We start from the raw sequence: 15,865 nt of genomic DNA, 5'->3' as shown, positions 1-15,865 counted from the left end.
GAAAGCATTGAACGACAAATGACAACAAGTCACTGAGGTATGACCATCTTTCATAAGTCACACAGAAGTAACTGCTTCTTTGTGGCTCCTTGTTTTGTACTTTTTCCGACCTCATTCCCATGCCTCTCTCAAGCTAACCTGAAGAATATTAAAGACACCCACATAAGGTTTTGACAGCCCCTCACCTTTCACATTGATCTCGAGCATGCACATCAGCTCCTTTTTTAAGGAGAAACTCCATTATTTCTTCATGATGTTCAGAGACAGCAAGAATAAGAGGGGTATATCCCTCCTGAAAGGGCAGATAAAATTAAAAATCAAAGTAAAAAAAAACCAAAACCAACCAAACAAAACTTCAATGCACTTCAATCCAAAACGAATGCAACTTTTGGAAAGCACTTCACTAACAGATATAAAAATTTACCTTATTTTGGGCATCAATATTGGCGTTATGCTCAAGTAACAGCTCTGCTACAGTAGTATTACCAGACAGGACAGCCAGGTGAAGGGCAGTGTTGCCATCGGCATCTGCCAGATTTGGGTCAGCACCATGTTCTAGCAGAATAGACACACATTTTTCTTGCTGGCACTGTACTGCCTGGAAACAAAGCACAAAAAACTTTCAGCATTTCCATTTCACTTTGCTGCAATTCCCCCATCTTCCCAAAACTGGGAAGCAAGAGTACCTCCAAAGATTAGCTAACATATGTCCATTCCACACCAATCACAACATGCATGATTTTACAAAGGTCTACATAAAGAATACTGAAAAATACATAATTGAGTTCAAAATCAGTAAGCCTCACTTGCAAGAACACCATCCACGTACCTTCATCAGTGGCGATCTGTTATCATTGTCAAAAAGATTTAGCTTACACTTGTTTTCTACTAGATACGTAACTACATCCACATGACCATTTGCACAAGCAAGATGCAGAGCTGTCCTAAAAATTAAATAAAGTGAATTAGCACAGACAGGGATAATTTCAGGCTTTTTTGATAAACAGATATGGCCACAAGTTTCACTTTGGAAAATCTCAAGCTAAGAACGCACTTAAGAACCCATTACCAGCAGCTGCACACCAAATGCTTGGGACTTGCAAGCAAAAACCCTCCACAGCATCTGCTTAGTAAGGGGACATTTCCGTTGCCGTAGAACTGAAAATGCAGAGATTCCTGTGCCCAGGCATTGGGTATTGCCCTCGGTAGAGCTACACACATGGCACAGCAACAGAGACCAAAGCTAGGGAATCTGAGGACTACGGCAAGTCAACTTCTAAGTTTTATTTTGACCATTCATGGGCCAGAAGTGTATTGGAGATGTAGGTGATGGGCTTAATTGCAAGAATATTAGAGTTTCTCTGCACTTTGAGAATTTATTTTTCTCTAGCTTTTTTACTACTGAAGCAAAACCAAGAGCACATTTGCACCAAAGTGACTCTAACAACATGTAGCAAACCAGAGAGCGGAACACTCTGATCCTGACTACAGGAAAGCAGCTTTTGACTCTCCTGTAATGTTTAATTGTCAGTCATAAAAAGCCTACTACAGAGGAAGTCCTCTCCAAGGAGGCAATGCTATGTTTCCACAATATACAACCAGCACAGGAAAAGTGAACTTTTTTCTTCAATTTAAAGCCTTGCCAGAAAAAAAAGCAGTCCTTCAAATGACAACAACTTAGATCTGATGTCAATTAACCAAATTAATTACTTTTGGGGCCACAATTACTTGTACACAAAGACACAATCACTGAGGAAGTCCTTGCATGTGTTTCCTCCTACAAATATAGGTGTTTTTAGGACAATAAAACTAGGTAAGTTTTATTGCTGCCAGAAGTCCAGCCTTCTGGACAGCCAGAAGGAAGCTGAACTACTCTGCTAAAAACCAGCATCTCTTCAGAATATCACAAGGGATTTGATTCAGCCGTTTCAGAAAAGGTGATTCCCTTATATTCATGATAGATCACTAGGAACCATGCTGCAGCCCAGGGCTTCTTAAGGCGGAACTGTTAAGCGCTTGCTGTGCTTGAATCAAACCCCCACACAACACCACCTGTCAGAAGCAACAGCTTCTCCTGCAAGTCACTGATCAGATCTTCCAGTACAAGGTAGTGATTAACTGTACCAAAGCCTCAGAGTAAAAAACTAACTGCCACCTAAAATCACACTGTGGCTTAGGCTGGCGATAACACTCACGAAAGGCAACTATGCATGCAGCATCAATAAACGACATGTTTATTTTGTCCTCTAAATCCTTCCTAACTGCAATGTCCACCTTTTCTTAACTTGCTCCCAAATGAGGCAATGCATCCTTCGGGCTCAACTACGGAACTTGCACGCTGAGCCCTCAGGGGTGCATGGATGGGTGCGATTACAGTCAAGACTTCAAACCCTGGCTGGAGAATGGCCACGAGGCTCCCCTTTGCTTCCATCCCTGCGCAACGACATACGACTCCGGGAATGAGGGCACTGAGGAGGCCGGGTCAAAAACGGTAAGGCGACAGTTGGCTGAATTCAAGGGAGTTTTGGCAGCGCTAGCCTGATTCCCACAGCCAGCCAAGGGCTGCGGCGCACGCATTCCCACTCCTCACGGACGCTGCCGGTCCGCTCCGGGGAGCTCCTGGGGGCTGCTACAGCTGCACAGACCGACCCGCAGCGCCCGCCCTTACCGCTCCGCCTTGTCCCGCCCGTCGATGCCGTATTTCCTCAGTCCCTGCCGCACCTGGGCCAGGTCGCCGCTGGCGGCCGCGCGGTGTAGCTTGCCCAGGTCCTTCTGCCGAAGCTCGTAGGCACCGGCGGGGCAGGGAATGGAGGCGCTGCCGGGAGGCGGCTGCCCCTTCCTCTTCCTCCCGAAGCCGAAGATCCTCTTCATCCCGCAGCAGGAACACGGGCACAGTCCCGTCTAAGGAGAGCGACGGCGGGAAGCACCGGTGGGCTGCACCGTGCCTCAAGCAGGGATAGGGGAGAAGAGCTCCCGGGAGCGACCTCGACTGAATGCGGCTCCGGCGGAGTGAGCCTCGGGCGCGGCAGGAGCCCCGGGGCAGAACCCTCGCCCCTGACCCCCGGCAGCCCCGACCCGTGCCCCGCGCACAGCGAGCCCTGCGCAGGCGCGGGCGGGCAGCGGCGGGCGGGCCCGCGCAGGCGCGGCCGCGGGAGGCGGGGAGTTACAGACGGAATAGTGCTCGGATGGAATTAGTGTTGCAGGGCGTTTAGTCCTGCGTGGGTGCCGCTATCCGGCTTGGGTGAATGGGTGACAAGAAGAGAGAGCAAGGAATTATACAGGAGGAAAGAGGATGGAGCGGAGCTTCAGACATTATCTAGTTACGTGCCTGACCAGATGCTGTAGCTAGGTTCGCAAACTGCCGACTGAGATGCAGGTTAAGCTTTGGGTGGGAGCCCGAGACAAGAGGCCGTGAATTTCCAGCCTGCGGGATATCCAAGGGCGCGAAGATGAGTGACGCTAGTCGGGTGAGCAGACTCTGAGAGACAGAGTAGGAGCCTGGAATTGCCGACTTTTGGGGTTACTAAGGACATGAAGACCAGCGAATTCGTTGGACATGGGGAGTGGGACAAGGGCGGATGAACGAGACTGGCTCCGGGGGCGACTGTGAGGCTGTAGAAGCCCGGAGGTTCTTAGGTAGGTGCTCTCTTTATAGAGGCACCCCCTCGATCTGTTTATGTGTTACTGCACAGGAATAAATTGCTTTATGGGACGAGATATCTGAGAGTCTACTATGGGAAACGTGGGGTCGAACCGGTAAGGAAACCTGGTCTGACTGTGTGAGAGTAGGGGGTGGGGAGATGAGTCCAGCGAGGCGCTCCTCACCTCGTGCAGGGACTGCACCTCCAGCAGTGAAAGCCTTTGGCCCGGGGTGTGTGACTGCCAGAGTTTGGTAATGGTCAGACTGGGAAGTGTCCCTAACACCCATGACAGACTCAGGAAGTTACTTTCTGGTTAATGGGGTTAAATTGACACCGACACAGGAATACAAACATGCATACGGACAGCCTGTATGGAAACGTAGTACAGAAAGCAAAAGTTTTGGTAAATTGGGAATAACTCTTAATATTGTACTGCTACAGTGATGCCACTGGGTGGTTCAGATACCTTATAAATTAGGAATGATGCCATGGTGCAGTATACCCTAGGTATTTGGCAAATGGAACATCTTGCCAAGAACACGTCTTCCTATCTTTAGAAACTACTTTTTTCATATGAATTTCTGAAAAACAGATGACAAACAAAACCTAATTGAAACAGAGGAACACATTTCACTATGATTAGCAGTAAAAATATTTATTGCAACAGGACAATAATATAGTACCACTTTTTAAGGCGGTGATTCAGCCCTTTGAAATATTTTCTTTTCCTTCATCACTAAGAATGGTACATATATTAAAATCTTTCTTTTCCTTTCCAGAAGGAATCTTCATAGCTTTATTAAATGTTTGCTTCTGGCAGTATCCTCTTGTACTGAGGTGACTGATGTACAGTCATTTTCATTAGTTGATTCTTAATGTATTAGCAGTGTTCTGTTTTTTCAGATGTGATCTCTAGAAAAGAAGACCCAAAATAATAATAGCAGTAATTTTAAGAAGATGGAAAAATACTCCTTTGCTGAAACCACAGCTAAGTACGTTCAGATTGCAAAACCTGAATTTCTATGAGTAATAGGAAAATACTCTTAGTAACCATTTTGAGAGTGTCTCTATAGTCAGTCTGACAATTTAATGGAAAAATGGAGAATAAAATGCATTTTTAACTGGATATATTTGTTTTCTTCCAGCCATCTTAGAAGAAAGGCAAGGTTTTATTTACAAGATGACAACATGGGGTAAACACAAGTCATCTCTATGCTCTTCAAGAGGAAGTACTTAATCTCAGCTTTTTTTTCAAGTGGACACATGCTCAGCCATAAGCTGCTTGAATAGTTTTGTTTTTATAGGTTACTCCCCAGCTAAGATCAGGAGACCCTAATTTCATTTCACATGTTTCAGAGTGGTATCAATAAAAAGCCCTGTGATTACAATGTCAGCTTTAGTTGGTGACTTTGATAGCTGAATGGGCTAAAATTTGATTTCACGCATTTAAAGATAAGGGGATGCTCATGGGGTCATAGAGTCATATGGTACAACAGGAACCAGTTCATTCCTTACTAGCCAAGAAAAGGTGCAAAATAAACAGCTAGTCTGCCACTAAAGCAACTTTCATCTGTTTGTATCAATCTTTGGTCATACTATTTCTTTAATCGTGTTGGCTCAGGGTGCTGTTGAAGATCTCAAAGTGTTTGTTTTTAGTTTGGATCCATTTATATTTTTAATTTAATTTTTATAGTTCCTTTTTGGATTTAGGTTTGGTTGTTGGTTTTTTTTTTTTGTTTTTTTTTTTTTTTTTTTTTTTAATTTTGGTATTTCCTATTCTGTTGCTGTTTCTGTTCCGTGTTCTCTATGCTTTTCTGTAGTTTTCTCAGTATCATTTAATAGCCGCTGTTTCTTTCCCTGTCTGCATAAAATGTTTCATTCCCGTTCCTGAATTCTTGTTTCATTACAAGACTTGTGTACCACAGGAAGGTTTCCAAATAGGGCTTAAGTGTGACTTAAGTGTTGCATAAGCACTGGTATTTGGATTAGTCTGCTGTAGGTACACCTTTCCTTCAATATGATTCACTGTAGCTAGATAATTTAATTCACAATCTTTGTACAGCTGAGGTATAAAATAGCAGTCTGAAATTCCCCTTTGCCAATATGGCTAATTCCCCTCTTAGACTACCTGATGTCCTGGTGTATTTTATCTACCAGGAAGGAAAAGTGTCAGTAAAGACTTGGGCTGATAACAATATGCTGCTAAGTATCTGGTTAGTACACCTGCTTTGCAACTGCTGTATTTATAGAGGGAATGGTACAACTTAGAAAAGCTGTCTGCGAGGATTGCATGTCTCAGTAATGCTGACTCTGAGGCTTTGTAGGGGACAGGGTAGTTAGAACACATCCTGCAGACAGTGACTTCAGCAGTTTTTGCCCTAAGCGGAGAGCTGCAGCTGTGGGGGTGCTTCTGCTGTGCTGCCTCTGGAGCCTTCTACAGTCATTGAGTAGTTGCTGAGTCAAGTGGGGGCGGTTTTACTTGCTCCCAGTCCAGCCTGGCCTACCATATCCCATGCACACAGTAGGATTAACAGCTAGCTTTCCATTCAGAATGTAGAAGGGATTTCTTTTTGCTTCCTCTAAGTGATGAACAAGAAATTTTATTTTCTTTTCAATACTGTAAAAGAGTTACTGTATGAGATGGGCTCAGTTTGTCAGAGAATGGTGCTAACACCACCAAGGTTATGGATTCAATCCCTTTATGGGCTGTTCACTTGGGAGTTGGACTTGATGATCTATCCTTGTGGGTCCCTTCCATCTCAGAATCTTCTGTGATACTGTGATTCATAAGAGGCTTACTATCATATTCAGAATCACACAAATTCACTGGCTCATACTTTTTGGGCTACCAATATAGTTATCATGGAAATGAACTCAGTGTTATTGTGGAGTCAGGTAGGTTGCAATTGGATTTGTTACATTTGGTTCATTTTAGTTGAGAAAAATGCAAAATAAGACCTTTGTTCTCCTTTTTCTTTATTAAACTACTTGGAAATTATGAACTGAAAAATGCATATTATATGGCTCTATGCAAGATATTTACTATATGTATTATGTTGTATTAATTGTTAATGTTGTATTAATGTTTTGATAGTATCGTAAACATAGTTTTGTAATTGAAGTGTAGTTTTTGTATGCCAACCACAGGAAAAAAATCTTTCAGAGAAAAAAAGAATTTCCTACTTCCTTATCAGAAGAAACCAACTCCTCCTGCCTCTCTCAGCCTTGAGAATGCCACAGAGATTAAAGAAAAAAAAAAAAGTGATACTAACCAGAGACGGTTCTTTGTTTAAATAGAGTTTATGCATCATGTATGAAAGATATGAATATTCAACAGGCTATTGCTTTTAAGAGATGGTCCTTTGTTAGCAGAAGTCCTTCTCTGAAGCTTTTCGCTCGGGGAGGCACCCAGACGTCTGAAACTTTGTTTTTATTGTCTTGTATTGTCCTAACTCTAATTGTTCAATTTTTTTACTCTAATTCTATTTTTATAACCATCTTATTTACTATTAAACTTTTAAAATTTCAAAAACAAGTGAATGGCGTTTTTCACATAAACCATAAGAAAGGAGAAATGTCTGCCAGCAGTAGAACTGCAATGCACTGAGAACTTATTTCAATTCCCAAATGCTGTGGGCTTAACCCCAGACACAAACTGAGGTACCACGCAAATGTGTGATCATTACCCCCGCATACACACCACCAGCCCAGTGGGATGGGGAAGAGAATTAGGAAAAAATAATTAAAAAAAAAAAAAAAAAAAAAAAAAAGACTTGTGGGTTCAGATAAGAACAGTTTAATAACTGACACAAGAAGGTAAGAAATGTAATTTTTAAGAAAGGAAAAATTAAACCCCTAAGAAATGAGTGATCCACAAAATAGTTGTTCATCACCTGCTGCTTGATGCCCATCCTGTGTGACTAACTCAACCCAGTTTCTATGGTGTGGAATATGGCCAGTTTGGGTAAGCTGTGCCAGCTATGTCTCCCCAGCTTTTTATCCATCTCCCCACTGGCTGAGGCATAAGACATTGAAAACTGCACTGCTCAGCAACAGCCCAGACATCAATGTTTTATTGTGCTGGTTTGGGCTGTGGTAATTGTCTTCACAGTGACTGGGGCTGTGTTTTGGATTTGCCTTGAACACAGTGATGATAGTATAGGGGTGTTTTTGCTATTGTTGAGCAGTGCTGTTGACTCCCAAGAGTGCAGTCCTGGGCCACCTGCTGTAGGATAGCCACAAAATGTCAAGTCCTGAGAGCACAGTCCTGGACTGCCTACTCAGGTAGATAATATTTGGGATACCCCTGGGCTACATTAGGCATAAGAATGCCAAACAGTGAAGTAGAAGTTTTATTTATGGCAGCAATGATGGCAGAACTAATCTTTCTTTCCAATCTTAGTCATTCTGAAAAGTGCTGAATGTTCAGAATCCAACTGTGTTGAGGCTGTACATTCTTCTTCAATGCAGTCTATCAGTGATTCCAGTATTGCTAGTGAAATAATTTGAGCTAAAATGCTTTGTAGGGTTAGACCTACGATTTGGTTTGGTGCATCCATACAGTGAACTTAACACATCAGTTATTCTGAGTCTATAGCACACAAAGCAACCCTGCCCAGAGGTGTGCTTGAATACCGAGAACGTGTGAGAAACATTCTGATGGAGAGTTAATGGAGCTTTCATCCTTCCAGCAGTGAACAACTATACAAATAAGAGAGTTAATTATGACATTATTCACTTTGGTGTCTGATGAAATGTTTTGTTGTCCTTATACTTTGTGCCAGCTGTGTTTCAGATATAGATAAATTTGAGTTTGGAACAGGCTTAGACACGGTTTTCAACAGACACTGAGGGAGAGAACCATGAGTATTCCCAGAAAAGTCCCCTGAAAGCTTCAGTTGGTAAACAGTTTTTCTATGACCCTCACATACTGATTATTAGCTTTTTTTTTCAAGTCCAAGCTAGTTTTGATTTCTTGAAATCAAAGAGACTTTCTGAAATAATTACATATACTTGATGTTTAAAATCAAACCAGTATCAGACAAAAAGAAATCAGTGCTAAATCAAAATACAAATGCAAGTGATTTGCTTATATTGCATAGTCTTTGATCAAACTGCTAAGCCGCCAGATTTCATCGGATTACATGACATCACAGAGTTTACTGCTGCTTCTTATATAATTTGTCTTTACTTTGTTTACAGTACTGTTGCTCCTTAGCAGTGCTGGCATTCTCAGTTATGTGAAGAACTTGTGTAATGTACTGTTTAATTAATTTCAAAGGGCATTTGAGATTTACAACGCATAAATTTGCTAATATATGTAACTTTGAAGGGGAACACCTGGAGAGAAGGTGGAACATTATTTTAATACACTTTTTTCCAACTGTACTTTGGTGTGTATGTGTGGAGAGTGATGTGTCAATGTTCCAATGACTGCCTTCATCCATTTGAGGAGATGAGGAGTGGGTTAGGTTCCATAGATGTCTACTTCTCAGAAAGACTGAGAATGGTGTTTCTTCTTGACTTCCAGGTCTGGAACATGTCTCTAAGCATGAAAATAATACTGGAAACATTCCAAACACATTAAGTGAAAGGATGAGAAAGAACAAAGTGTGGCTCTCTCTCGGAGCCCTCCTGGCTCTGTTTTTGCCTCGGATAGCTTGAGAGACAAACCATAGTTGGAAGGACTTTTCCTCAGGGCCCCATAGCTCCCAGAGTGGCTGTGAACCTTTTCCTTTAGAGAGACCAGGAGCCCGCCAATGGCAAAAGGAAGGGTCTCTGCACTTGATCCAGGGGGAATCAGGGTTTTATTCAGTCTTTCTCCTGTGGTCCTGCCCCCACAGAGTCAGGAGCTCGGTCCCTGTCCCCCAGCCAAGAGGCATTCCACCTGCTCTTCCCGGCTTTTATCCAGGGGGAAGGGGCTAGAGGCGGGGACAAGCTACTACCTAATCAGGGATAAGGTGGGAGTGGAACAGAGTTGGATTACATTCCAGTGTGGGAGAATTGGTGGGGAAAAAGGACAGGGACAAACCTCGGGATGACATATTTTCCAGGGGAACAGGGTGGTACAGAAGGAACCATTACAAAACCCAATATAAAAATGAAATACAATATAAACCCAAATAATACACACCAAGAACAAAGGGAACAATTTTGTTAAAACACAGAACATGAGTGAACAACATCATTAAGCTACTTTAATAGGAAACATTTCTGACAGTCTTGTCAAGCTCAAGAATCCAGGTCAATCTGCTGGTGAGAGAAAAACAGATGTGGTTTGTACTGTGTGTTCAAAAGAAGACAGCTAGGCAGAAAAAAAAAAAAAAAAAACAACCAACAAATGAGTGCACTGTGCTTAACGTCCATTTAATATACTTAAATTTTTTATTCAGACTGCAATGAACAAGTTTTCGCATCTCGGGCGGGGAGAAGGGAAACCATAAAAACAAATACAAAAAAGCTCTACAAAAGCAAAAAACATCCAGAGTCTTTCCATGTTATTTAATTAGGTAATTTTTAGTAAAAACATCACGGTACTCCTCTATTGTTCTGCAAAGGGGATCCTGGTCCAAATGAAACTTACTTAATCGAGCACATCCAGTTTCAAGTTCAGTAGTGGCTGGGGGGAAATGACACAAGATTCCTTATGTCACTTTTATAGCAGGGAGAGTTAATGCACTAAAAGAATGTTATACATGACACAAGAATCTGCAATCCTGAATGAGACTTTAAAATTTCCAAAGTCACCAAGGGAAGAGCTGGGCACAAAGGAAGAACATTTTGTGCACATTTGCTTATGTGCATGCATATACAACAATACAACAGCATTTCTAAAGCTAGTGACAGACCTTCCAGAGGACACACACAACTCCAGTGGCCCTTTACAGTGCAACTGGCTTTCCTTTTTGGACACCTGGCCTCAAATTGCAGAGCGTGTTTTATGCTCCATGCTGCAAACATTGAACTCATGTTTGCCTAAACACTACTGAACGATCTCTTCCTAAAGAAATGTTGTCTTTTATTCCTGATTGTGTTCTTTCTTATTCAAAACAAGACTGCAACACCTAAGCTACAAAGACAAGCCATGAATCATAGCAAGAGAAATCAAGATCTAACAGCAGAGAACAAGTACAGTATGGTTTAGTACTGAATGCAATCCACATATAGGGAAGGAAGGGATGGCTGAAGTCTATAAAGATCTAAAAGAATCTGGGGGCTTCTTTGATGTTTTGGTAGGAGATTAACTCCAGTGTAACTTCATCTTAAACCAAGTGTTTCTGTGTGGGGCAGTGGGTGAATTGTCTTTCTGCTTGTTTTTTTCTAGGCGAGTGCATGACATTCTATGCAATATTTTGGGAAGCAGGAATTTTTCATATTCGAGTCTACACTGGAGAGCTAGCGGAAAAAAAAAATTTCTTCTTGGCAGAGGAAGTTGAAAATAATGGCTTGAAAGCTGTCAAGACTTAGAAACAGTCAGCTTTTTCTTTAATAATACTCCTAATATAATGACACATTACCTTCTTTCAGCTCCTTAGTGATTTTTTTCATCCAGTTCCTGTCGTACCTAGAATTATATATCAGATACACAGTTAAGACATCATATGACCCAAATGTAACCGTTAAAACTCCTAAAGCGTTCCTACACCCCATGGACAACATGATAAAACCTAAAAATATCATCCCAAATGGAGATGATGGCCTGGGATGGCCAAGAAAATGCCAAAGGCCTTGGACCACGTGGAAAGGCTGAGAGAGCAGTGACTGTTTCTTTCCTGGAGTAGTAACTACCAGGGGGCTGGAGTAACAGAGATGGAGCCAAACTCTTCTCAGCAGTGCCAAAAGAACAATTTCCTCCAAGCTTCAAGTTTTTTTCAAGTGTGGACTGTAAAATCCTGGGGAAAAGGGACCCCTCCAGAACATGAAATGAGACATGGGTACTGGAAGGAAGCAGTAAATCTAAGGCTTAGACCAAAAGATGACCTAAAGCAGGACTAATCCTAAGCAAAGTCATAGTAGTTGAGCTGTTGGAAGAAAGCACTTCCCCTGGTTTATGAAGCCTTCACATTGACTGGGAAGGTCCACAGGTCCCTCCTCAACATCCCTCTGCAACATCCCTCTGCAGCTGAAGCAAGAGAAAAAAAAGGTCTTGTTTGCCTCTTATTCATTCCAGTAACCTTTCCATGATTCTCATCCCTGCCCGAGGAAAGAGAAATAGGTGGAAATAAGGCCAACACAGGGATTTCTCTGAAAAGGAATGAAAAAGCCTTTGAATGAAGAAACACCGTTGAGGACCCTGGCAGTGTGTCCACTGTTCTCCTGGCCCCCAGCCCTCTGGAGAAGGCATCACAGCTGACTAGCCCAAAACCTCCTGAGCTTAGCCCAAAACCTCTCACTGCTTAGCTCCTCAGGCAGTAACATACTGGGTCACTTGCAGCAGTCACCATCTCAGTAATTCTGTTTCAGGAAGTGATGTTGACTGTGGTGGTGCGCGTTTTAATTCAGTTGTTTTATGTAATTATATATATTTAATGTAATGGTTTGTTCTCTGTACCCCCCTAGTTTTGTATTGGTCTGAACTTGTTTACCACTAAGTGGAGCTTTTACCGTTTTCTGTCAATCATCCCTTCCCCCTTGTCCCAAGCTGTCAATCCCCTCTCTCTCTCTTTGGGCACCCTGTCTATCACTCCAAGACCCTTCCCTGGCTTCTGGAAAGCTCCAGGGAGGGCATCGAGTGATAGGCTGGGTGCCTGGAAATCCCCTCCCAGCGTTTTGCGATTGGTTCCCTGTTCAAAGGTTACTCCCCTGTTACACCCCCAAAATGTTCCTATTGGTTGTACTAGAACAGACCCAACTATTTCCACCTACCCTTTTAAGCTCATGCACGGCTGATCCCACTGTCTCTTCTGGGCAGAGGGTCAGAGAGTGCTGAGCTCCGTGCTGCCTCTCCTTCCAATAAAACCCTGTTGTACCCAGCCCAGAGGAGTCGCCTTTCATTTAGCTGCCGTGGGTCGTACTTACCATCTGCTGACCCTCGCTGTGTGGGGAACCAAGTCCCCACAGGGAGGAGGTGGCTCGCCTGGCTTGCCACCCCGACCTACATACGTTGGAGCGGTGCGCGGTGACTGAGCTAGCCTGTGGCCACGCTCGACAGCGCGAGGAACAGCACCGCGACAGTTGACTTACTACTTACCCACGGAGCTTCTTGAGCACAGAGTAAGTTGGATCCTCTAAGACTCCATGAGATGATACGCAGGGTCTAAGAACTCAACTTCAGAGCAGTACTGCTACTGCACACACAACCAACCACTGTTGCTACCCAAAACTTTTTGACTGTTGGCACAGGCAAGGGCAGTAAAGAGCCCTCCCCTCTAGTTTAACCAAGTTCCATTAGAGGAGATGAAGTCCATACATACAGCGCCATCTTACAGAAGCTGAACTATCACAGGAGCATAATTTCACAAAGACAGAAAGCACAGAAGTATTCAGCAGCAGTTACTTCTTTCACTCAGAGAAACCAGCAACTCCAAAGCATTTCCAGCTTTAGGCCAATGTGAATGCATCAGTAAGTTTGAATCAAAACCTAGCAGCATAAATAGACAAACATTTCTAGCAGCACACAAGGTTAAACAGTATGGGCTACAGACCTTGTCACATATCTGGCTGCAGAGAAGAAAGAGATTTTTGATTAAGGAGCTGAAGAAGAAAAAGAGCCTAAAGTTCAGAGGTCTTCAGTGAGACACAAGAACATAGCCTACTATCATGGGTTGGCACAATTTTGTTTTCTGGATATAGAGAAATGTAAAATTTTTTTCCCTGCCCTAACCGTGGTGTGGGTTAAGTGGGGGGGGGGGGGGGGGGGGGGGGGGGGGAGGACAAGGACCTATCAGAAAGCAGGCTGGGGTATTGACAGCTAAGTTGACCAATGAGGAGTGTCAGTGTGACTTTGGAAGGAACATTTAAAACTGATCTGCAGCTGACCGCCCGCTCTCTTGCTTTGGTGATCAGCCATGAGGTAACAGGGTGGTCGGGCCAGGCCTGGGCCCGGCCCGGGTCGGGCTCTGCTGCTCCTCTAGGTATCTCGGCTGGGCCCGGCTGGGCTTTCAGGAGCTGCTGCCCGTGTGGAGAGCGGGGGGAGCTCAGATTGGGCCCCAAATTGCCAGCTGGGCTGGGCCCAGCCAGGCTTCTGAGAACTGCTACTTGAATGCAGCATTAGGGTGAGCCTTAGGTCAGGCCCTTCTGCCTCTGGGCGGCTGAGCTGGGCCTTGCTGAGCCCTCTGAGAACTGCTGCCCGCATGAAAGCAGCTCAGGTGAAGCCTTTCTTTGCAGCTTAGTGATAGCTCTGAGCAAGACCACCCTGGATGAGACTGAGGGGTGGAAAAAAGGACATTTGCTGGTTTCTTCTACCAGCCCGGTGTGTGCATGTGGCTTTTGCAAGCGTGGGCAAAAAAAAATTTAACCCTTTCTTAGCAACACAGAACTTTTAAAGCACAATTCTTCCTTGACAGAAAGAAGAAAGAAGAAAACAGAAGGTACATGGAGTCAGTTAGATGAGAAGTGAAAGAACTAATAATATTGGAATAGGATTGAAGAAGTGGACATTTTAAACCAGACTTTTCTAAGATAAATTATGAAGAAATGAACTTTTTTTTTCAGCATCTTAGTATTATTTTGGGTAGAATGCTATTCTAATCAAAATTAAGGACTGGCGTAATAGAGATTTATTTGGGAACTTTGAAATCTCCGCTCCTGGGTCAAAAAGGAGGTCTCAGCCTTTTGAGACAAAGATAATTTTAGATCAGAAGAAGTATTTGTAAATAATACCCCAGATACACTGAGAAGCTCTGCAGATAGAACATCACAGTCTGCGAAAACTCCGGGCAGCAGCAGAATGTATAACAGAAAGCATTTGACTATTGTCTTATAGCAAATGTTTTCATTAAAAGATCTTAGAAGGACTCTTCTCCTAAGTAATAAGTAGTTATGTCTAAGTAGTGAAACTGACTGAAAACCCTAAGTTGTGTTTTTCTATGTTGTGCAGTAAGAAAGTTAGTAGTTTGTAAGAGGAAAGAAGTGTGGTTTTGAAGTTTCATTCTGTTTTAGTTTTTTTCCCAGCTTTCTTTTTTTCTATTCTTTTAGTGCATGTTAATAAAACTATTTTTTGTTCATTTTTAAGCTTAAGCCTGCTTTGTTTATTTTTCTCCTAATCTCTCCCTCCCACAAAAATATTAACACTAAAACCCCTACATTAATTGGTGTTTCCGCCTGGTTTTATTAAATTAAAACCAATACACCTACATGTACATGAGGCAAGGAAAAAAAGCTCACAATATGTCGCAGTGTCCCTCACGCCTGGCAGGCGCTGACCACAGGCTAGCTCAGTTCTGCACTGCGGCAGCGTGGATCGGTCGGGGCTACAGGCAGGGCGAGCAACCTCCTCCCGGTGGGTTTTTGGTTCCCCACACTGGCGGATGGACCTATTGGCGTCACGACTGAGGTGACGGAAAAAGGGTCGACTCTCTTTGAGCAGGGTAAAAGGTAGTTTATTAAGGGGAGTCCAGCAAGGAGCTCTGCCTCAGACCCTGGCCGCCCAGAGAGAGCCCAGATCAAAGCTGAACCAAGACCTATAAATGGGGGAGGATCCAGGGGTGGTGACAATGGGTCAGCCAATAAGGGAACATGGGACTGTAACAGGGGGTGTCAACTTCTGAACAAAGAACGAATCACAAGAGGGGAGGAGGGGATTCCCTGGGCACCAGCCTATCACTAGACGCCTCTCCTGGATCTTTCCAGAATCCAGGGAAGGGTCTCGAAGTGACAGACAGGGTGACCAAGAGGAGAGAGGGGGGATTGACAGGGACAGGTGCAGGGGAGGAATGATTGACATAAAACATCTGGTTATATAACTAACGCATAGGGAGGAAACCATTACAGAAAGCAGAGGGGTACAGTGGAATGAACCATTACAAAAATAAGTTCTTATAAATCTTACAAAAATAACTTAATAACTTAATAAAACAACTCTTGCACCACCACAACAATAGTAAGACCACAAAAATACAAGAGAGCAGTTAGAAAATTATACCAGAAAAAGAACATAAGCTGAGAGAGAGCATAGGAAGCCGACATTCCCCTTCTCACATTATATAGGGAAACTGGTTTCATAAATCCACCAATTCACACTGGTTCTAGCTAGCAGAGTTCACTATTCTTTTCCACATCAAGAC

At 43.4% G+C, this 15,865-nt stretch overlaps 1 protein-coding gene and 1 long non-coding RNA gene across 6 annotated transcripts in view; one reads left to right on the top strand and one right to left on the bottom strand.

Annotated features, from left to right (window-relative positions):
• ANKRD26 (ankyrin repeat domain containing 26) overlaps positions 1 to 3,093 on the bottom strand; it is a 53,758-nt gene extending 50,665 nt beyond the window's left edge. For 3 of the 4 annotated variants that reach the window (XM_040061408.1, XM_040061410.2, XM_040061409.2), the window contains exons 1-4: positions 2,669 to 3,093; positions 830 to 944; positions 425 to 598; positions 186 to 292 (exon numbers count right to left, since the gene is read on the bottom strand). In XM_040061408.1, the coding sequence (XP_039917342.1) occupies positions 186 to 292; positions 425 to 598; positions 830 to 944; positions 2,669 to 2,871 (599 nt within the window). In that variant the 5' untranslated portion in view covers positions 2,872 to 3,093. The remainder of the gene's footprint in view (positions 1 to 185; positions 293 to 424; positions 599 to 829; positions 945 to 2,668) is intronic. The other variant, XM_040061411.2, reaches the window with a different exon arrangement.
• Positions 3,094 to 3,196: 103 nt separating this feature from the next.
• LOC120752202 (uncharacterized) lies at positions 3,197 to 5,274 on the top strand. Of its 2 annotated transcripts, none has more exons than XR_005700628.2 (3): positions 3,197 to 3,467; positions 4,545 to 4,633; positions 4,787 to 5,274. It is a non-coding gene; the product is annotated as an uncharacterized LOC120752202 (long non-coding RNA). The 2 variants fall into 2 exon arrangements; XR_005700627.2 differs by having other exon boundaries at positions 3,197 to 3,636.
• Positions 5,275 to 15,865: the final 10,591 nt, after the last annotated feature.

Source organism: Hirundo rustica, chromosome 4 (genome assembly GCF_015227805.2).
Source record: "Hirundo rustica isolate bHirRus1 chromosome 4, bHirRus1.pri.v3, whole genome shotgun sequence".
Taxonomy (NCBI): Eukaryota; Metazoa; Chordata; class Aves; order Passeriformes; family Hirundinidae; genus Hirundo; species Hirundo rustica.
Note: the sequence above shows the minus strand (reverse complement) of the source record. Positions and strands in the feature narration are given on the sequence as shown.